This window comes from Theropithecus gelada, chromosome 6 (assembly GCF_003255815.1).
Source record: "Theropithecus gelada isolate Dixy chromosome 6, Tgel_1.0, whole genome shotgun sequence".
NCBI classification, from domain to species: Eukaryota; Metazoa; Chordata; class Mammalia; order Primates; family Cercopithecidae; genus Theropithecus; species Theropithecus gelada.
The window spans coordinates 76486875-76510866 of NC_037673.1; the positions used below are offsets into that span (position 1 = coordinate 76486875).

Below are 23992 nucleotides of genomic sequence, written 5' to 3' on the forward strand. Positions count from 1 at the left end.
TGAGGCAGGAGAATTGCTCAAATCTGGGAGTCGGAGGTTACAGTGAGCCAAGATCACAGCACTGCACTCCAGCCTGGGGGAGAGAGCAAGACTCCATCTCAAAACAAACAAACAAACAAACAAACAAAAAACAACAAGAAAAAGAATGAGGCATTTCTGAGTGAGTTCAGGCTGTTCTTTGAACCCTTGATGCTGTCTCTTCAGCTACTTATATTTACCACCTTCTCTGACAAGCAGTGTGCCAAGTGCTTTACATACTTATCTTTTTTTAATTCTTCACAACAAGCTAATAGGGCATTATTATCCCCATTTTACAGATGAGAAAACAAAAATTTATGACAGGCAGATTGGCCAAGTTCTAACACAAAGTTGTCAAGCTGCCTTTCTGGGATTCAAATCCAAGTCAATTGGACTTCAGGACCCTTAGCTAGTGTTCAATATTATACTTACCTGCATTGTCCTCTTTATCTCTACAGTCTTTTCTTGTTCTATTTTTTTTCTCTTCCTCATTCAAAGACGAAAATAAATTAATGTGAGACTAGGGTTGAGAGTAGATGTTATTTGCAAAATTTTTCAGTTCCTTTTCTTTCTCTGAGTTGCATGGGGCTGGCAACTTAGTGCCGCTCTCCATAAGGGCCCCAGCGGAGCTTGCCACGAGTCATCATGACCCCGGCACATGGTTCGACCATCCTTGCTCTTGGTGCTCTCTGTTTGAGGGTTTTGATCCAGACTTGGGACTAATGCAGAATGACTTGCTGTAGAAAGAAAGTCAAGCCTTCAAAGATGAAAGAAGCATCAAGCTGGCAAGGTAGAGCCCTTGGGTCATTTCCAGACACAATCTTTTCCTTTCTACAATCTCTATTCCTTTCTACCTAGGAGTTAAAATACATAATTTAAAACATGCCTGTTTTCCCATCTTTTTCATTCCAGGAGAGCAAGCACCATCAGTAGCCCAAATGTCTTTGTAGTTGCCAAGCAAATGTCTTGGTGAACCAAATACAAATAATGCAAGTTGCTTTAAAGATGATTAGATTTCAAGTAAGAAATCTTTTTTCTGTCCCAGGAATGCATTTTGTCATCTACAGGAAACTGAGTCAGTAATTATTTGGTGGCATTTGACATACAGTCAAAACCAGGGCATGCGTGATCTTGTCAGGAGACAGACTTCAGAAACCACTTAAGTGGTTTAGGTGATACAATGGTGAAAATTCTCTTCTTTTCAGATTTGAAGATTTGGTTAATAATTGACTTTTTTCTTGATGTTTTGACTTTTTGGTCTATTCGGTTTGCTTTTCCCTTGACTTGAGACCTGGGACTGGGTTCTTTGATAACTTCTTTTAATCTGACTGCTTTATATTGAGTTTTTATATTTTACTTTTTGCATTGAGGTATTTCTTAAGTTTTTGTTTTCTAAATCAGGGAAGAAAACTTTTTGATCTAAGATTGATTAAGTTGAGTTTTTGGTGTAAACTTGGATCTGTAAAATTCACCTTGATTTTGTTCATGTACGAACAAAGCCAGAAAGTTAATGAAGCTGATTCGGAGCGAGAATTGATCAGCCATTTTTGCTTGACGTTGTAATAAAACACAATTAATTAATTATGGTTGGTTGACTAAACATTTCACCCTCAAAGGACAGTCTGATGGCATTAATTCAGTACTGCTGCCTTTCTAATATAAAAGTTTTAACTACTCCATATTTATGGTTTTATTGATCCCTCTTTTAAAAAGTCAAAACTTTTGATTAGTTTAGCACGAGACGTTCTTTTCCGAGCTGCACATCCTCCTGTAGATGCTGCTTAGATTCAAAGACTGCTCAGAACCCCTTCTCTGTTTACTTTTGTTTTCCTGGGATGGTTTTTCAGTACCAGCCTGGGTGTGCTGTCTTTGTGTGCTATGAAAATCACATTGTTCTATTGGTTTTCATATCTCAGAGCAGAATCTACTTGCCCCCACTTTGCCTTCAGAGAATCTTAGGGTCATTTTCTGGGATGTCCAGTTGCATGTTTTCTCCTTTAGATCTGGCCCAGAAAAAAAAATCATTTTGGAATTAACATTTTTCATTTTGAAGCTTTGACCAATCCAAGAAGCTCATTTTAATGTTTTGCTTACCATTCGCCAATACTGCATTTCTAAGAACACAGGCACATTTAGGATATCATTTTACCACATGTTATGGCACTAGTTCAGGGGAAGCTGCTACCAAGACCCAGTCTTGTTTTTGTCTGGTCGAGCTGAGACCAGAGCATTTTCATAGCAGTTACGTCTATGCTTATTTCATATGTGGTTTGCTACTTGAGTATGGAACTCTGGACATAAAAAATAACCTGACATTTCTTCTTTGTTTTCTTGTCCATATGTGTCCATCATGGTTAATTTAGTTGTAGACACTAGGACAATCAAAGACACTGACCTGGTTGATTGTGAGTCCTTAGGGCTTGTTAGCTGAAAAGACAACTTTTCAGTGTTTCATCTGCTAGAACATGGACCAAGCAAAGTATCAGCAGTTAAGAGATAGTCGTGGCCTGGATGTGGATCCAGTTGTATATCTTCCAAGGGTCTTCCCATCTTGGACTAATACCCACAGGACCTAGACTATGCCTAATACCCACAGGACCTAGACTATGGCATTTGGGAAGAAACGAGGAAGGTTAGACTAGGGTGGCATCTAACACATCTCTCAGGCCCCTAACTTGGACGGTGTCACTCACTGGGAGAAGAAATGTTGAATGAGGACAGGTTTGTGGGGCAAAGATGATGAGCATTGGCCAGGAAGCATTGGGCAATTTCTGCTGGAAATTGGAAGAGTATGATTATCGCTGGGAAAGGAAGGGAACTGTGAGATACTGAATTTATCCCTTGGTATGTTGAGTATCCAGGGGGCTGATAGAGAAGCAAGGTGTATCCTGAGGAGAGAGGAGAGTTTGGGTTTCTACCAAGGTGGAGGGATTGGGAAAACAGATATTGAGAACGTTGAGCCTAGCATAGAGCACTGTTGAATATGTGTAGCTTCGCACACCCTGCAGATGGCTTGTGTGTTCTGTGTTTGAGACTGTCGCACTATCTTTTGCCTGCTTTCCGATTTCTTCAGCTGAACCTGCTCAAATCCCCACCTCAATTCTCTTCCCTCCCCTCAGGGTGTATCTTGTGCAGGTGGATCGCAGGCTTTCCTCTAAGGGCAGAGCATACAAAAAAGAATTACAAAAAGGAATATGTTTCCACTCCATAAAGCTCACGTCAGATGGTGTTTGGCAAGGGCCTGACCTGACCCTTTCTTTCACCCTATCAGTCTCCAACTTGACGAACAGAGAGGCTTTATCTTCCATTAAACCTTTCAATTAAGCCTTATTCTCTTTTCCAGTGAAGAAAGCTGTAATGCAGCCTCTTGGGTCTGTTTTTAATGTTTAGTCCTTTCAATTACATGTGCCTGAGACAGCTGTTGTTCATTCTCTCTCTCCCTTAAAACACACACACATGCACACACACACACAATGTGATAGCTGCACCAAATGCCCAACACCTAATGCTTGTGACCTCATCCTTGGAAAAAGGCTTAATTTGCAGCAAAGTATACAGTATAAAAATCTGTACAGCACTAAAGGCCGCTGTGTATATCATATCATCCCCCTAAAATCAGCCCCTTAGAGAATGCACACAGAGAGAAATCCCTCACAAATCAGAGAAGAGTGATGACATAGAAAAGCTGAAAATGTTTCATGTGTCACAACAACATCACAGGACTAGAAAAATTAGAGATGGGCAGTGATGTTATAGCCTAAAGCAATCCAACACCATAATTTATATTCTTCTTGTAATAGTAAGACTGTCACCACTTTAAAGCTGAAAATGTGAATTTTGTCCATTAAAGGTATTTTTTACATATATATAAAATATATATATATATAATAAATATATAAATATATAAAAATATATATATATATATATATATATATAGAGAGAGAGAGAGAGAGAGAGCTAAGAAATTCCGTCAGGGCTTTGCCTTCATATTTGCCACAATGAAAGAGAATTCAACATTTCTTTTTCTTTTACAGCCTACAAAGTGCAACATGAAAGAGAAGGGATACTGTGTAAACTGTGAAGCATTTCACTTGATTTGATGGTTACAATTTGTTTTCTATAGGGAAAAGCTGGGCTTGGATTTTCTTATTTTAATACTTTGTTAATACTTTTGTCAGGTGTCTTTCCTCCTTCTCAGTGTTTTTGTTTCAAGTGCTTGTCTTGCACCTTAAGCATCCAGCTGACCAGGCAGTCAGACCTTTTGCCTACACTCACCAGGCAGGCTCCATCCTCACGTGCACATCATCTCACCTGCAGGCGGGAGCCGTCCTCATGATTCTCTTTGCCTGCTCCAGGAGAACCATCTCCGGTTCAAGACAAATTTCTGCCTTGAGCTCTTTCTCTGATTTCTTGCTTCATTACTTATTCCATTTCTCTCTTATATTTCCAGTCTGTTTACTCCTCACTCCTTAGCTTTTTTTCCTGTGTTTTTTGGATCTCCTGAAAATCTCTCCTGTCTCAAAAGAGAAATGAAAGCCTTTTCTTGGCACTGATTACTCCTCTAGCTACTGTCTTCTCTTGCACGTGCAGCCCGGCTTCTTGAAGAAATGGTTCGGTTGCTCTCCTAGGCACGCAGCTCTTCCTCTTTCCAGCTTTTGCTGGTGGGTTTTGTCCCTATTCTACTGTAACTGTTGTCACCTGGATCAACAATGAATTTCCAAAGCTTTTCTTTCCTTATATAATTTCAACTTTCTGTTCGTATTTTGAATTACACCAGTAATACATAAAAGCAAGTTCCCTAAAAAAAAAAAAAAAAAAAAACAAAGAAAACTCCGACAATACAAAAGTAAAAAGATATAGTTCCACCCCCTCCCCCTTTATTTCCCCAAGCCCATTTACTTCCTCAGAATATTTACTGGTAACAGTTTGTTGTGCATACTTCCAGATTTTTCTGTACATTTGCATATGGATAGATAGGTAGAAAGATATAATTAGAGACATTTTATTTGCTATTCACATTATTCGCCACCTTTTTATGTTCATTTGGAGGGCTTCTTTTAACATTAGTTTATAGGGATCTAAGTCTTATCTCGAAATTTTCATTCCTTTTGTTTACGATGTCTCTCCTGACTCTCCCTCTACTCCTTTGACAATTTCTTTTTGTCCTATTTCACTACTCCTTGTGTTCTGTCGCTTTCTTTACTGTGGCTGCTTGTGTAGGGCGTTGCTTTTGCTCTCCCTGTTTCCTCACTTGGATCCACTCCCCAGACTTAGGCCATGTAGATAGAGCTGCTCTTTCTCAATACTTGCTCTGCTACATACCATGCTATATGCATGATATCTCATGAAGTAGCTCAGTGAATCTGAGTATTGGAGAAATGAAATGACCTCCTGAGGGCCACCAATCTAGTAAATGACAGAGCTGGAATCAAGTCCTGGGCAGGCTGACTCCAAAGCCTATGCACTTAACCACAAAGATATATAGCCTCCATTATATGTAGAAATTCACCCACATGTATTTTTCTATATTGAACTATCTGTATATCATCTGTCACTGGGTGCTCAGAGTTACTTGATACTAAGCAAGACAAACCCAAACTCATGTATTTCTCTAGGCAACTTCATATTCTTTCCCTGGATAGGAATGCAAAGCATAGTCTCCTATACACTCAGTCACTCAAACCAGCAGGATATCATCCCCTGACCCCGTCCTAACTGCTCACTCCAGTCACTGCTTGTGGATTCTATGCCAGAACATGACTGTTCTCTGTTCCTCCACATGTCTGCAGCATTGCACTGGTGCAGGCCACCAACACCAATTGCCTGGACTATTGTTCTGCCACCTCGCCTGTCTCTTCCAGGTTGGCTTCCTTCCCATCCATTCTCTACAGTTACTAGAGTGCCCTTTCTAAGCAAACATCTGATCTGCTGAAGGAATTCCGGGGTTCCTGGTTGCTTTTAGTTATTATAATTCAGTTTACTTCTTATTGTAGAAAATTTTAAATGTATGCAGAGAAAGAGAGATAATGGTCCTCCATGTTGCTTTAAGAAGATAAAATATTCATTATTTCACTAGTATTTATTGCTTCCCTACCCAGTGCTAGACTTTGCCCTGAGTTCTGGGATGGAGTGAGCCAGTCCAAGCGAGGCCCCTCCGAGCTGACCTCTGTGAACTCCTCATGCCACCGCTCCCCTTATGTCCTGGGCGCCAGCTGGAGCCACCACATACAGGAATTTTAATGTGTGGGAATGTCTCTTCCAGTCTGACTTAAACCAACACATCTTTCAGGATGGAGCCCTTAGCAGCTTGCATCTTCTTTTCTGGTCCTCTTCCTCTGCCAGCAGGAAGGCCTGACCATTCCCTTCTTTGAGCCCTCACTGTGACTTCTTATTTCACTGAAAGCACCTAAGAGATTACTGCATTGATTTGTTTATGTGTCTGTATCTCTCTGTCAGCCTCAATCCCTTCAAAGCAAATTGTGTACTACTCATCTTTTGTGCCCTGCCCCAGCATGGTGCCAAATTGCTTTTCAGAAATGCGTGTACTGATTTAATCTCCCTCCACTAGGGCAGAAGAAAGCTGGAATCACTTTTTAAAATCTTTACTGTATCAGTAGGTTAAAAATGATATATTGATATAATAAGCATTTTCTTGATTATTGGTAAGATTGTGTTTTGCTATCGCTAATATCTGTCTATATTTCCTGTATAAATTATCATCTCATATCCTTTTCCCATTTTTTTCGTATTGGTGTTTTTCTAGAAGTTTTTTAATAAGTTCTTTGTAAGACAAAAATGTATTCATCTTTTATATTTGTTCAAATCACCCTGCGTCATTTTTTTGTCTTGTAGTTATACCTATGGGATTTTTTTTGACATTAGAATTTTTGAATTACAATGCAATGAAAGTATATTACTTTTGGGGGGAAGTTGTTCTATTGCTTTTTAAAAAATATTTTTAAAAATCGAGGTATACTTCATATACCATAAAGTTTATCATTGTAAAGTGTATAATTCAGTGTTTTTCTAGTATAGTCACTAGGTTGTACAACCATCACCACTAATTTCAGAGCATTTTCAACACCAAAAAGGAAACCCCATATCTGATAGCTGTCACTCCCATTTCCCCACTTCCCCTAGCTCTAGCCAACTGCTAATCTCCTTTCTGTGGAGATTTGCTCATTCTGGACATTGCATATAGATGGAATCATACAAACGTTTTGCATCTGATTTCTTTCACTTAGCATAATGTTTCCAAGCTTCATTAATGTTGTAGCCTATGTTAGTACTTCATTCCTTTTAATGGCTGAATTCTATTCCACTGTATGGATATACCACATTTTATTTATCTACTCCTCAGTTGATGGCCATTTAGATTGTTTCCACTTTTTGCTAGTATGAGTAATGCTGCTGTGAATATTTGTGTGCGTTTGTATGTGAACATATGTTACCAACTCTCTTGGGTATATGCCTAGGAGTGGAATTGCCAGGTCATTTGGTAACTCTACGTTTAACTTTTTGAGGAACTGCCAAACGGTTTTCTACAGTGGCTGCACCATTTTACATTCCCACCAGCAACGTATTGTGGGTGCCAGTTTCTTCACATCCGTACCAACACTTATTTTTGTTGCTTTTTTGCTTAGAGTCTTTATATATTCTCATATATAAGCCCCTTTAATCTATTCTGGTTGGATTAATACAGTTATATATGTACTCTTGCTGAAGAATTTTCTGTGATGATAAAGATAATTCTACCAATACCTACTTATGCACATTTGAAAAGAAATGAAAGTCTCAGTGTTAGGAAAGACTCATTAATGTCTATTGTGATATTAAACATTTTCCTCAGCTTCATAATATAGTACTATGAAAGATATGCACTTTTAGAAGCACTCCTTAAAACTTCTCTGTCCCAAGGTAATAATTTTACCACTAATGATGTTCTGTTGTGTTTCCTAGTAACAATATTTTGCCTGCTTTTATATTTAATTGTACTTTAGAAAGGATTATCGACAACTTTCCATGTGTCCCAAAGTTTAGTGAAATGTTTAAGTAATGAACTGTGACTGTGAACAGGAAAGAAGGAACAATATTTAGAAGAGGAGTTTTTAGTCTTTAATTTTTGTTCCTCTTTTTGATCTCTCTTAACTAAGATGCTTGTGTTTCTGTTTACTGTAGAGGGAACAGCTTAGGAGGGAAGAGCCTGTCAGTAGAGAGAGAGATTGGTGGAGGAGACAGTGTTAGGACCTCATGTTAATGTGGTATCTAAAAAATATTAATTCGCCAATGAAGTGGAGATCCTGACATGAGGGAATCTGACACCAGAAACGGTATATGATAGTAATGCCGAAGGAGTGTGAGTAAAGATAGAGAAACTGGCCTTGCTTAGGTAACGCCAAAGCCAATGTTGCTTTGATAGGAGCTGTACTATTGTCATCCGTGCTTGGATTTTGCCCACTCCCAAAGGCATCATGATTCTCTTGACATGAGCAATGCTGATTCCAAACAGTTTTCTGGATAAAATTTAGCATAACCCTGGAGATAGGTGGAGTTTTTCCTTAGTGACCTGGGCTATGACATTTCATCTTGGGTTTGCTTCATATATACGTCTTCAGTCAAAATAAGTGGGGCAGAATTCTGGCCCAGCAACAACAACCTCTTGCTAAGCTAATATAATTTCTACCCTTCTATAAAATAACTAAGGTCTGTAATTTCACACTGTGCCTCTGCTTTGGACTTTTCAACATTTTATTTGAATGTTCCCTTTTCTCCATATGGAGTGATGTTGATTAGGATTTTAAAAAAATTTTTATTTGTTCATTTATGATTGATACATGATTACTGTACATATTTACGGGGTACAAGGTGACGCTTCAATACACACATAAATTGTATCATGATAAAATCAGGGTAATTAGCATATTAATCAGCTTAAACATTTATTATTTCTTTGTGATGAGGACACTAAAAAACCTCTCTTCATCAGGGCACAGTGGCTCGTGCCTATAATCCCAGCACTTTGGGAAGCTGAGGCCAGTGGATCACTTGAGCCCAGGAGTTCAAGACCAGCCTGGGGAACATAGTCAGACCTCATCTGCACAAAAAAATCAAAAAATTAGCCACGCCTGGTGGTGTGCACCTGTAGTCCCAGCTATTTGGCAGGCTGAGGCAGGAGGATGGCTTGATCCCAGGAGGTCAAGGCTGCAGTGATCTGTGATTGTACCACTGCACTCCAGCCTGGGCAACAGAACGAGAACCTGCCTCAAAAATAAATAAATAATTAAATAATTTAAAAAACCTCTTTTCCAGCTATTTTGAAATATTATAATATGTGATTATTAATTCTTATAAATATTACACACTAATATTTTGTTCCCATATATATCCTAATGTTGACATCTGTTTGTACTCAACAGCTGAATTTTGAGTTATGCTTTCACTATGTTGATTTATATGTCCTTTGGCAGGGGAAACCTTTTTTTGTTGTGGGAGTTGAACTAAAAAGCAAAAATACAAAATAAAAAAATAACCAACCAAATGAAAATAATGAGGAGATTAGGCAAACATTTTAAAACTTGAGTACTACCTAGAAAATGGAAAATTTAATCACATAAAATATGTATTGGCAATATAGCAGAATAGAAATGCCAGTGGTCTGAGAAATATTGAAGAGAAGCCCTGCATGTGTTTTCAGTTGATTTGATGAAATCCTGGAGCAGACATCCATTTACTAGTGGGATATGTAAAGAAAGTTTTGTGATGCAGAGTTGGGGGAATACCCCAGTAAGAGCAGAATACGAGTAGTAAACTAGGGAGCCCTAATGAAACCGATGGCATGACCTGAAAATTACTATGTGAAGAATAAGGAGCCATGCATCCTGGGCAACATAGTGAGACCTCATCTTATAAAACAAAAACAATTGGCCATGTGTGATAGTTTGCATCTGTAGTCCCAGCTACTTGGGGGGCTGAGGTGGGAGGGTCGTTTGAGCCTGAGAGGCCACTACACTCCAGCCTGGGCAACACAGCAAGGCCCTGTATCAAAAAAAAAAAAAAAAGAAAGAAAAGAAAGAAACCGTGCAAAATAAATCATATTAGATAAAATAAATCATATTAATGATAAATCATATTAGATCATATTAGATGATTTATTTCATTTGAATAATATGATTTATTTCATTTGACAATGACATTGAATCATTTGATTGACTATTCTGTGCCAAGTCCCCAGGCCTGGACTTGTCTTTAATATTTTTGCCTGGATTATTATTGTAATAGTTCCAACTCTTCCCCCTTCTCCTCTTATGCTCCACCCCTACCCTTCTTTCTCATCACAACAGCCAGTGTGATCCTGTTAAAAAGTGAAATCTTGGTTGGGCACAGTGGCTCACGCCTGTAATCCCAGCACTTTGGGAGGCTGAGGCGGGCAGATCACAAGGTCAGGAGATCAAGACCACCCTGGCTAACATGGTGAAACCCCGTCTCTACTAAGAACACAAAAAATTAGCCAGACGTGGTGGCGGGTGCCGGTAGTCCCAGCTACTCAGGAGGCTGAGGCAGGAGAATGGCGTGAACCCGGGAGGCAGAATTTGCAGTGAGCCGAGAGCGCAGCACTGCACTCCAGCCTGGGTGACAGAGTGAGACATTGTCTCAAAAAAAAAAAAAAAAAAAAAAAAAAGTGAACTCTTGTAAGGTCTTTGATCAAAGCTTATTCCTCGCACTGGAGGAAAACCTGAGACTTTCTATTGATCTACATGCTTTAGAATCCTGTTCCCTCTTCTACTTCTTTCTTACTCCTTGTCTTAGGCCATTCTTGCATTGCTATAAAGAAATACCTGGGCTGGGTGCTGTGGCTCACGCCTGTAATCCTAGCACTTTGGGAGGCTGAGGCAGGTAGATCACGAGGTCAGGAGTTCAAGACCAGCCTGGACAAGATGGTGAAACCCCGTCTCTACTAAAAATACAAAAATTAGCCAGGCATGGTGGTGGGCGCGTGTAATCCCAGCTATGCAGGGGACTGAGACAGAGAATTGCTTGAATCCAGGAGGCAGAGGTTGCAGTGAGCTGAGATCGCATCACTCCACTCCAGCCTGGGCAACAGAGGGAGACTCTGCCTCAAAACAAACAAACAAACAAAAACCCGAGGCTGGCTAATTTATAAGGAAAGTAGGTTTAATTGGCTCATAGTTCTGCAGGCTGTACAAGCATGGCACCGGCATCTGCCCCACTTCTGGAGAGACCTCAGGAAGCTTTTACTCGTGGCGGAAGGGGAAGGAGGAACAAGTGGGTCACACAGCAAGAGCAGGAACAAGAGAGAGAGAAGAAGATGCCACACACTTTTAAACAATCAGATCTCATGAGAACTCATTCACTGTCTTGAGGACAGCATGAAGCCATGAGGGATCTGTCCCCATGACCCACACACAACCCGTACACCTCCCAATAGGCCCCACCTCCAACACTGGAGATGACATCTCAGTGTGAGATTTGGGTGGGACACAGATCTACACCATATCGTTCCCCTTGAGGAAACTCACCACTTTGTCATTCCCTAGATAGGCTAGGCCCACTCCCACTGCAGGGCTTTTGCACATACTGTTTCCTGGGCCTGGATGCTGTTCCAGCAGCTCGCCACACGGCTTCCTGCTTCAAGTGGTTTCTCCAGTACCATTTCTCCATGAAAGCAGCCCTCACCGCTTGGTTAAAATTGTCACCTCTGCCCCCTTACTTCCTATTCTACTCTCACCATATTTTCTCTACAGTACTCATCACCAGGTGACATAGGATAGATTTGTCTTATTAATGTTGTCTTTCTCTCTCTACTACTGTGTAAGCTTCATAAAGACAGATTTTTTCTCTACTGTGTTTACTCCTGTGCCCGGTGCTTTGAACAGTTTCCAAATATACAACACTCAGTAAATATTTGTTGACTCAAAGAACCCATTTGGACTCACAGGAACCTATGAAGAAGGAAATCAGTGTTACTTATAATCCCAATGCATGAAGTAAATAACTACCATTAGGATTTTGTGTATTTTCTCTTTTCTCCCCACTTAATATTACAGAAATATTGGAAAGTATGGAAAAGCACAAAAGTAGTAACTCAAGAAGTAATTAAAAATCACCCATAATTGCTCCAGCCCGAGAAAGCTCCCTTTAAGTTTTGATGTATGTCTCTCATTAGAGTACCTTTCTCTCCGTCTCTCTCCTCCCTTCTCCTCTTCTGCTTATGTCTGTGTATATACTTAATTTTCTCCCTCTGTATATGAACATATATACATGTACATGTACATATAATGTTTATCTCAGTTTCTCGTTTTTTTCTGTTTATCAATAAATCTTGGGTATGTGCCATTATGTTATGACTTTTTAAAAAACGTATTTTAAATGGCTTGTTATCATTCCATTATGTAGATATATTATTGCTTATTTAACCAGTTCCATATTATACATGTGTGTATTTAGATTGTCTCCATTTTCTTATATTTGTTTTAATGAAGGAACGTTTCGTTTCTTTGTATCTCATTGTGCAAGTATAAGATTATTTTTCTTGAGTGATATTAGAAATGAAATTATGAAGGCAAACGATATAAACATTTTGACCTGTTTTGATACATATTGTCTTCTACAATGACTCACTTCAGTGGTGCTATATGACAATATCTATTTACTATATCTTTGTTAGCCCTGAGTACTTTTTTTCTAAAAATCTTAACCAGTTTTGGTAAATAATTTGTACTCCTTTAAGAAGGACTTTTTAAGAAAATTTTATTATTATTATTTTTGAGACAGGATCTCTCCCTGTTTCCCATGCTGGAGTGTGGTGGTCAGATCATAGCTCACTGCAGCTTCAAACTCCTGGGCTCAAGTGATCCTTCTGCCTCAGCCTCCTGAGTAGCTAGGACTACAGGTGTGTGCCACCACACCCAGCTAATTTTCTTTTTCTCTTTCTCTTTCTTTCTCTCCTTCTCTCCTTCTCCCTTTCTCTTTCTCCCTTTCTCCCTTTCTCTCTCTCTTTCTCTCTTTCTCTCTCTCTCTCTCTTTCTTTCTTTCCTTCTTTCTTTCTCCCTCCTTCCTTCCTTCCTTCCTTCCTTCCTTTCATTTTGTCACCCAAGCTGAAATGCAGTGGCATGAACACTGTCATTGCAGCCTTGACCTCCTGAGCTCACACAACCCTCCCACCTCGGCCCCCCAAGTAGCTGGGACTACAGGTGCATGCCACCACACCCAGGTTATTTTTGTATTTATTTTGTAGAGATGGAGTTTCACCATGTTACCCAGGCCAGTCTCAAACTCCTGAGCTAAAGTGATCCGCCTGCCTCAGCCTCCCAAAGTGCTGGGATTACAGGTGTGAGCTGCCACACGTGATCCCAGCTTAAAAATAAATAAATAAATAAATAAATAAATAAATAAAATAAAAAAAAGTAGATATGAGATCTTACTATGTTGCTGAGGCTGGTCTTGAACTCCTGGCCTCAAGCTCTTCTCCCACTTCAGCTTCCCAGAGTGTTGGGATTGTAAGCATGGGCCACCGTGCGCAGCAAGAAGGACTCTTTTTCATGCATTTATTGGTCATTTGTTTGTTATGTTCTGTGAAGCCCTTTTGTCTGTTTCTTGACTTACTAATTTTAGCCAGTGTGATTGATTCTGTGGCATAAAAATGAAAAATTTAACACCCTTACAATACCTCTTATGTCCCCTGTCTTTTGCCCCCTCTGTTTTTGTTACTTACATATTTTTGGATCTTAAATTAGTTGACTTCATGTCCTAAAATAGTATAATTAAACCTCTGTTGATTTATCAACTTTAGACAGTATGAATTGACTCTGCTAGGAAAGATAAGTATAATAAGTTAGACATTTAATGTGTTTTCATTGTTTTTTCTTTCCTAATCCTGAGGTTTTATTACTTTCATTATTATTTATTCTCACTTTATAAACTTTTAGACATTTATATTCTGTTCTCTAAATTATTCCTCTGTGTTTTGTCATAGGCTGATTCTGAAAAATTAAAAACCATAGTGGTTTTAATAAATATTGTGTCCCAAAGTATCAAGGTTGGTGTTTGATCCCACAGAGAATGAAATGTACCGTATGTCATTGAATATTTGCTCCTTGAAGCAGAACCTTGCTTGTGTCAACTTCTAGTTTCTTTCTAGCTTCTTTTACTTCATCTGGCTTGTTTTCTTGCATTCAATTGTCATTTTATTGTCTTTGATTTCTGTTTTGTTTGGTTGGAAAACCTCCTCATAGTTTTTTCCTGCAGTAAGTGTGTGGGGATAGTAAGTTTTTCCTATCTTGTCCTGGTACTTGGTCAGTGTTTGGTTGTCTGTGTATTGTTTATTGTTTTAGAAATTGTTAAGTAGGTTCAAAATATTTTCTCCACAATTCTCTGTTGCCACCTAGAATCCCAAGTTAATGATAAAAAGCATGACAGGAAAAAAAAAAAATGTATGACAGCATGAGTCTCACTTCCTTTGGCTACCTGTTGTTTCTCTTTGGAAGCCTTTATAATTTTTCTCTATCCTTAGAATTCTGATATTTTATCAGGATGTATCAGAGTATGAAATGTTTTCATTTCTCCTGTCTGGTATTTGGATTATTCTCTCTATTTGAACTGTGCTGTGCTCACTTCAGGGAGTTTCTTCCATTTCCGTTTTTTCTTTTTTAGATGGAGTCTCACTCTGTTGCCCAGGCTGAAGTGCAGTGGCATGATCTCGGCTCACTGCAACCTCTGCCTCCCAGGTTCAAACGATTCTCCTGCCTCAGCCTCCTGAGTAGATGTGATTACAGATGCCTGCTACCACACCTGGCTAATTTTTTGTATTTTAGTAGAGATGGGGTTTCACCATATTGTCCAGGCTGGTCTCAAACTCCTGACCTCAGGTGATCTGCCTGCCTCAGCCTGCCAAAGTGCTAGGATTACAGGTGTGAGCCACCATACCCAGCTCTCATTTCTTTATTATTAGTATTTTTTCCCCATTGCAGTCTAACATTTTTCCTTTCTGGAACTCCCATAAGACAGGTATTAGACTTCTTGGATCTATACTGTAGGTTGCTCAGTTTTCCTTTTGTATTTCCAATCTCTTTATATTTTTGTTTAGTGTTCTTTATTTGACCTCTCTGACCACCCAGCTTAGTTTTTAGCCATGTCTGGGTTATTGGTTAGTAATTCCATTGACCTATAAAATTTTAGTAATTATTTTTTGTTTCCAAGAACTCTTTTATAAAAAATCTGATTACTCCTTTTCCATGGCAGCCTCTTTTTGCTTTATGTCTCTAATATCCTTCCATATCTTTCTGAAGATAGTAGGTACCTTTTTACCTGAATTAGACTTGTTTCTTTTAGTGTCTTTTCTGTTTGTTCATTTGGGGCTATATTTGTTATCTCTTGCTGCTGAACAATTTTTAAAACAATAAACAATTTGTTGTTATACACAGTTTCTGTGGGTCAGGTATCCAGGCATAGCTTAGCTGGGTGCCTCTGCCCAAAAGTGTCTCACAAGGCTACAATCAAGGTGTTGGCCAGGTCTGTATTCTCATCTGAATGCACAACTGGGGAGGGATCCACTTCCAAGTTCACTCACTCTGCTGTTGGCTAGATTCGCTTCCTTACCGGTTGTTGGCTTGAGCTTAGTTCCTAAATGACTCTTGGCCAAAGGCCTCCTACAGTGTCTACTTTTCATGGGCCTCTCTGTAGAGTAGCTCAGAACCTGGTAGCTGACTTCTCTCAAAGCATACAGCAAGACAGCAAGAGAAAGCAAGTGAGATGGAAGCCAGAGTCTTGTAAACTAATCGTGGAATTGCCATCCCATCACTCCTGCTGTGTTGTATTCTTTATAAGTGAGTCACTTAGGTCCAGCTCACACTCAAAAGGAAGGCCCTGTTACCTAAGGGGGTGACTAGAAGCCAGGGGTCACTGAGAGGCCATCTTAGACACTGCCTACCATAGGGGCCTTTTGTGGTGATAGGGGAGACTGGTTTTCGTGAGTGTCTGCTGTTCCTTGTTTCTAAATGAAGGATCCTGTGGGACATTATGGGTAGCTGGTCTGGGCTTACTCTGTGACTGTGAATGCTGGATCGTGTCACATGTGTCAGCTTCCTTTTCAGGTATGTGGGCAGACAGTAGGAAGGCAGGTTGGAAATTCTTCCTTGTGTAATTCTATACCCTTTAGCCCACACAGCTGGAACCTGTTACTTGCTACTACCCACTAAAATATGGAAACATGATGGAATAGTGACTTCCTTGATTAGGTTACATTATATGGCAAAGGAAAAGAGTTACTGAAGATATCATTACAGTCTTAAATCAGTTAATGTTAAAAAGGAGATTATCCTTGGTGGACCTGATGTAATCAGATGAAAGACCTTATAGAGCAGGTGAGAAATGTTCTCCCACTGGCTCTGAAGAAGGAAGCTGCCACGAGTTCTATAGCAGCAGGGAAATGAACTTTTCTAACAGCCTGAATGAATTTGGAATAGGATTCTTCCCCAGCCAAGCCTCACGATGATAATGCATCTTGATTGACACCACGATCATAGCCTTGTGAAATCCTGACATAAAGGTCTAGCTAAACTGAGCCTAGACTCCTAACCCACAGAAACTATGAGATAATAAATGTGTGTTGATTTAAGAACCTGGAAGTAAAATACACTGTATTCATTTTCTATTCTGTAACAAATTATCACCAAACTTAGTGGCTTAAGTTCTGTTGTTACAGAATAGGAAATGAATACAGTGTATTTTATTTCCAGGCTCTCAAAGCCTCTCCCTTCTTGGTTCTCCCATGTGTCCACAGTGACTGTCTGGAGTAAACCCAAGCTCTGTTCTCAGAGTCCAGCTCCCTCATTGGAGTCCTTCTTTAGGAAGGTGCCACCCTTTTCTAGAGAAAGCAGACCTTGCACTGTCAGCTGGGGATGTGTCACTGCTGCCAGCTGTGCCTTTTAGTTCTTATTTTTGAGGGGTGTGAAGAGGAGGAGCCTAACTCCACATATTCTAAAGGTACTTATTTAATGGAAGATCATAACAATTGCCCTTGCCTCCCCTCTGTTGTTTACATTTGTTGCTTCTGAGTTTGGAGACTCTCTGGGCCACTCTTGGTGAGAAGCGTGCTTATGCAAGGTATCTGTATCTGTGGTTTCCTCTACTCTCGTTTCCCCACCAAGCTAATTCTGCTTGCTTAGTTTTTCTCTTCATGGAATTTTACAAATTCCATTATATAGGTGCTGAGGATGTCTGGTCTATTGATGGCATATTTTCCTGTTTTTATAATGCTCTTACAGTTTCATTCTTTAAACAGAAAACAATTTTTTTTAGCAAAGACCTTGGAAGCACAGGGAGGCGGACGTTGGTGATGAGTCTGTGTGAAGTCAGCCTTGCATTCCAAACTGGACCTGCCTTTTGCTTTTTCTTTTTTAAGAGAAAAGAAAATACTGCTTTGCTACCTAACACTGATGTAATGTATTTGTAACCAATTTGGCATATTTCTAATAAAACTGATGAGAAAGGCAGAATTTTTATAACAATTGCTTTTCTTATGCTCTATTACTATTTTTGTCCCTTAAGTTCTCCCAAAGCATATTCCTATTAAGACTCTTCTATCTTTTCTTCTTCTTTTCCCTTCCTGTCACTTGTAATTTCATAGCCTCCCTTTCTAGTCTCTTTGGGTAATTTCTTAGAACGAGTGACTTGAAAATATTGCTGACACGGTTCTTCTCTAACCGTAACAACATGCACAATACAGGTGCTGAGGATGTTGAGAGAATTGACCTAAAATTGTGATTTTTAGAAGTGTCTTAAGACTTTTAATTCCCAGCAACACAAACCAAGTAACCTAAACCTCAAACCGGCTTAGGTTAAAAAAAGGAAGAGTTTATTAGCAAGACACTGCAGTATCTCCCTAAACCCCAGGCTAAAGTTGTATTCCAGTGTCACGAGGGCCTGGCCCCAGGAACTAGAAAGCTACAGGAGCCCAGGTAGCCGTTAACTTTCTGTCTCAGACTTTCTGTCTCTCCTGTCTTTGCTTTTCTGAACATCTGCTTATTCTTTTCTCTCTCGTCGGACTCACTTTGACTGTTTTGGCATGGGTGTGGCCAAATATGGCTGCCCAAAAATGGCAACTAGAATTTCCAAGTTAATTTTATTGCAGTTCAAGCGAATAAGGCAGAGGTACAATCCCAGATTCCAAGGGGAAAGAATCCATTTGGTTTAGCTTGCACCAGTTATCTCTTTTTAGGCTGGTTTAATGTGGTCATGAGGGCAGCTTTTGTGGTATAAACATGGCTTGCCATGGCCCAAGTTTCCAAAGAGGAGGTAAGTGAGTGGAAGTTTGGGCAGGTATCTCAAAACACTTCCGCTGCAACATTCTTTATGTCCAATGTGCGCTTTCTCATCAGAGAGGCAGTTTAGCTGGTGTTTAAGAACATGGACTTGGGGTCAGACATACCTTAATTTGAATCCCAGCCCTGCTACCTACTAGCTGTGTGATCTGAGGTCAGTACTTTCCGTCTGTGAAGATCAAATTCCTTCTCTGGGCAATTGGGATCACAAATCTCCTGGGGTTGCTGGGAAGATGAGATGAAATAATGTATGCTATATCCTATGCACTCAATAAATAGTAACTATCATGAATTATTACTATCATACCATTGGGGAAAGATGGTATGCATGGAAGAACATTCATTTCATCATCCTGAATGATGCAAGAAGATCTGGAGGCAAAATTTTAGATACCACAGAATTATATCATCAGTAAAAATCTAAGAGTTAAGTTTTGTTTTACCATACTTGACCAAAGACATAGATACAGGCTAGGCTGCAGGAGTTAGGGCCCAAATAATCTAAACTTATTTCTAGAATATAATTTCTATTTCTGTTGGCTTTAAAAACAGTCAATGATTTTGCAGCCTTAAAGACAGCCCAACAGAGTTGGTGGTCACTAATACAGACATAATAGCTTTTTTCCAGTTAGTGCCTGTTCTAATGGTCTCTGCGTTCATTCTGTTTGGGAGCAGGTTTATTTTGATTGGCTGATATCTTACTTGGTGAAATATTTTGAATAGCATCCCTGGAAACCATGTGCCAGAATTCAAAAGACCTCAGTTTTTTTGGTTAAAGAAGACACACTACTTTCTTTTAAAAACTATTGCAATTTCTTTTGTACTTTACCCACTTCTATGGTAAGATTTTTTGGGTAGCAAGTATCATTAAATGAATTCTTAGTAAAGGATATGTAAAATGATTATTTAAATCATTCATCATTGAAGGATACCAAATGTCAGCTGAAAGTTAACATTTATGTTAAGTAGAGATAGCTGAATAAATAATGCTCATTTCTTTTTCAAATGTAGCATATTATATTCTATATGGAACTATATATAGTAGAACAATATCTCAATGACTAACTGTGTAATTTTCTCTCAAGTTATGCAGACATTTTGATTGAGAGGGAAGTATTAATGCAGAAGTACATTCATCTAGTTCAGATCGTAGAGACAGAAAAAATTGCAGCTAACCAACTCCGACATCAACTTGAAGATCAAGACACAGAAATCGAAAGGCTTAAATCAGAGGTATTTCCCAGTTGATAGATTCCTTCTCATTGTTTCACGTTTTACCGTCATTTCCTCATGATTACTTAAGGCCAATTCAGGGCAACATTTTAATCCCAGGCTGACTTCCTCTGACGTCAAAACATACATGGCTGGGGCTGACTTAGACGTGGATCTAATGTCTATATTAGGATTAGGTAAACGTGCTACAGGAACATATCAGGATAATGTGCTTTTTTTTGGTGAGGGGTGGTTATTTGTTCTCCTGATACCCTTTATTAGCTCAGAAATTCAAGAACTGACTATAGCGTTTAACTGTTTTCAGATGCCCTACAGTAATGATAATTATGAGTCTGCCATAGATTCCATTAAAGTCTAAAATGACAACTAAGGGAGGACCAGAAATGAATTCAGAAATACTTTACTCTTTTAGATTTGAAGGAGTCTAACCTTCTCCCCTCCACAGTTTTGAAAAGAACATTTGGATTAAACTATAAGACATTTGCTAGGGTGAATTTTTCCCTGGAGTTGGAATTCCTGCCTCCCTCTCCCTCCAGGCCAGAGTGTGAACTTCTCAGGCCTTGCATCCCCGGATAGTGAGGCTGATGCCCAGTGTGAGCAGAAGGCGGTTTTAGAGTCTACAGCCATGGTGTGTGCCTGGGTCCTCCCTCCCTCCCAGGCCTCAGACTAGATAGAGATTCCTGAATGTACCTTTCCCGGTGTCCTGTCCTTCCTCATGGGCAGCAAGCAATCACTGAAGAATGGGAGAGGAATGCAGGGAATGAGATTTCCTCCCTCTGTCTGCCCAGGGATGCACTGGTATCTTCTGAGATTCAAAGAAGGGAACGGGACACAAGGAAACCTGCTAGTAATTGTATCCTCAGTGACAGAAACAGTTTAGGCTCCTCCGTTTTGGCAATGGTCTTGTCATTTTTATCGTCATCAGACAACATTTTCCTTTTTGTGTCTTTGCACCTTCCTCTGAGACACACCCTGTGAATCCTAGATGGGGTTTTCGCCTTCTGCTCCCAGCACACATCACCTCCGGTGTCGACAGCACAGGCACAAGCTTCTTCCAACTGGGATGTGGCAGCTCCTCTGATGATGACAACTTGCAGATGGCGTTCACCATATTATTACAATTGTTAACTTCCCAGTTCGACCCTGATATCTGATATGGTGAAAACAACAACAGAAAACTTAACAAACCTGCATTTTAAAAGACTATATCAGGCACTGTTATTTAAAACAAACTTATCGTGTTCTTTCTTTGCCACTGTAAGCTAGAGCAGATGCTTGTCTGCTCAGTTAAAGAGGTTGGTATTTACTCCACGAGAGAAGCTCAACACCAGGCGATGTTCCTCAATATTTATGTGTGTTTATGTGCCTTCACTATGTTCTATTTTAGTCTGAATGTAGATTGCAGCAAAAAACTGTCAGTTGCAGGTATGTCTTCTGTGGTCTCTTGACAGGAGCCATTAATTTATTTCCTACTCCCTTTCTTTTCCCACTTCCTTGCCAGAAAATGGCAGAGGGGTGGATTTGGTACGGGGGACAAAATATAAAGACAAGCTAGAGAGGGGCCATTATGATCTCTTAACTTTTAGGGTATTGCTGGCTAGTAGGTCTGTATAGGTTCTTAAGCTTGGAAGAGCCTGCCGTTGAGTGCTGGTCTAGAGAATTTTACTGCTATGTGTAGTTGAGAGGCCACCCAGTCTTGAAATGCCCCTCACAGGTCACAGAACTGAGCTGGAGATATAAAGAGATCCCAGGTTATTTTGATCCTTTTTACCTTTTCTGAGGAATTCTCTTGGTTGGCTTGGACCAGCCCCAGGGCTCTGAAGTTCCCTTTGCAGTTGCCATTTTCCTAAGGATGTCTGTGAGTCTGGGGTGCCATGTGCTTTGGAAGACTACAGGCCAATGACCAGACCTAGGGGCTCTGAGCTGAGTGTCACTTCATGTGGGGACCACAGGGCATTGCAGGCAGCCGCCTTCAGGTGAGAGGGTGGACACATCGCTGGGCTCCTGACAAGGTCTTGGCCTCTCACCACTGGCAGCTGGGGCTGAGTTTTGGGCTAACGTTTCTGCTAGCCCAGATCCCAGGTTACACTTTACACAGTCACTTCTTATAAACACTTCCATTGGTGATACCGTGCTTGGGGTAAAGTTTATGTTTCCCCCATCTCAGCACCAAAGGAAGAGAGGGTGCATAAAACGTGGATGTTTCCTGAGGATCTCATTGCACCACCTCTGTAGGCAGAGCTTCCAGTGTGTTATGGCTATATTCTAGCATTTCCCAAGTCATGAAATGGACCAATTTTGTGTTCCAGATTATTGCTCTTAATAAAACCAAAGAACGAATGCGACCTTACCAAAGCAACCAAGAAGATGAAGATCCAGACATCAAGAAGATTAAAAAGGTAGGGCCTGGAGGTTTCCAGCTTTGCAGGAGCGTGGTGACCAGTCGTCTGTTCTATGGTGATGTCTTTGCTACCCTGTGCGTGAGCCAGGAGCAGCCTTAGTGTTTCTGTGCTGTGGCTCCCAGACTTGCCCTGCAGAGTGATCCAGACATGGCTACTCTAGAGAATTTAGGCTTCAGATGTCTTTACACTGTCTAGGAAGGATGCCAAAACCAGGCATGAAGACAATAGTGTTCTCCAGTGGGGTTAATTAAGTGCTGTTCAACCTCTTGATTTTGTGCGGCTTTCATATTTTGGGGGAATATTTTTTAAATTACATTTCAAAAATATTTCTTTTAGCTTTAATCTTTAGTGCTATTTAAGGAAGATTTTTTTGGGCATGTGAGACGGTTGAGTAAATCAGCACATCCGCTTAGATTTCTGTTTTATTGTTGTTTCTTATTTAACATCCACACAATCAGCAGATTTTTCCCTCTTATTGCCATTTATAATTGCACAACTTTTGCAATGAACCAAATGCTGGCTCTCACTCTAGTCCACTGTGTTTTGATTTGTCATTTAGGTTTTGATCCCATGATCCTGATTATCTTATATAAAGCACTTACTCAGCTTTGTTAATAATAAGTGAAAAGCATCATATTTGAGGAAATTTGCCTGGATATGCATCTTCAAATCTTATTTCTTTTAAATTTGTTATTATTCCTTTCATTTTATGCTAATAATCATTCCCCCTTCACTGTAACACAGCTTTAATGTGCTACAGTTTTTAAATTTACCTGGGCATTTCAAAGATGATCAGTAAATGTTTGTTGATTGGCTGAAACACACAGGCCAGTGCACTTTCTCAGGCTTGCCTGTTATTTTTCATGTCATCCCTAGGGAATCCTGATCGATTTTAGAGACTATGGTGTTTTCTACAAAATTGATTTTAAATTTTATTTTATATTCTTTTTTACACCTTTAAATATTGCTCAGAATTTGAAATAGAAATGATTCTTAGGACTAAGCCAAATGTTTTCAGTTTTCCAGAAATATAAAAGTAAAATAACACTATTCATTGCTTAGAAATTATTACTTTTTAAACTGGTTTATGGTATTGTGTAATAAGACTAATTTGTTTTTTTAAAAAAATTCCCATCTAGTCAGTCTGGAAACAAGATTAATTCTATTGCCTTTCCTTTAATAGTATGCAGTTGCAGGCAAAGAAAAAATTAATAAAAATCAATTTTCAGGTGTGTGGTAGAAACTGGTCTATTAGTAAATAAGTGAAGCAGCTATTGGTCAGCAAGCACCCCCTGCCCAACTAAATAGAAAGGTTTTACTTAACACAAAATCCGATTAAGATGATTTAAAAAAATATTTCTGTTAAATGAAAGAACACTGGTAAAATTTTAAAAATATTTTTCTACCTTCTTGTTTCTTAATAGAAATAATTTTTTAAACCAGGTTTTGCACTTGTTAAATAGGTTTTGAGATCAACTTTGTTGTTCTTTATGTCGTATTTCAAAATAATGTCTGCATGGAAAAAAGTGTTAACAATGAATGAATCATTCTCTATTCTGATCTTGGCAAATATCAACATAATTTTTTTTGCCTTCATAGATTAAAACTTCAAATTGGTTATAATTCATGGAAATTTTTGTTAGATTTCTTCAAATAATCTGAATATAATATCCCCACATAATTGTGTTAAAATGTGGTTAATTTTTATTGAGGTAGAGTGACTTTAATGACTGTATAAAAATTGATAACATGGTGACAACACAGGTAGGCAAACAAGAGAATTTTAGACATTGCAAAAGAAAGGTCATTGTTTAATATGTGATAATTTAGAACATAGTATGGAAAAAGTGAAAAGTGTAAGGGTGTGTTAAATAGATAATAATGATACTTTGGTAGTGATTTAATACTTTCAATTATATGTGAATTTACAAGCTACTTTGTTGCTGAATCTGCCGCATCTAAAGTGACAAACCCTAATTATCATAAAACAAATCCTAGGTG

General features: G+C 39.3%; 1 protein-coding gene across 2 annotated transcripts in view; it reads left to right on the forward strand.

Annotated features, from left to right (window-relative positions):
* Positions 1–23992, forward strand: part of RASGRF2 (Ras protein specific guanine nucleotide releasing factor 2) — a 266077-nt gene that overhangs the window by 82716 nt on the left and 159369 nt on the right. For both annotated transcript variants that reach the window (XR_003119799.1, XM_025387425.1), the window contains exons 3-4: positions 19442–19589; positions 21899–21988. Coding sequence is in view for 1 of the 2 variants with exons in the window: in XM_025387425.1 (XP_025243210.1) it covers positions 19442–19589; positions 21899–21988 (238 nt within the window). In the remaining variant the exon portion in view is untranslated. The remainder of the gene's footprint in view (positions 1–19441; positions 19590–21898; positions 21989–23992) is intronic.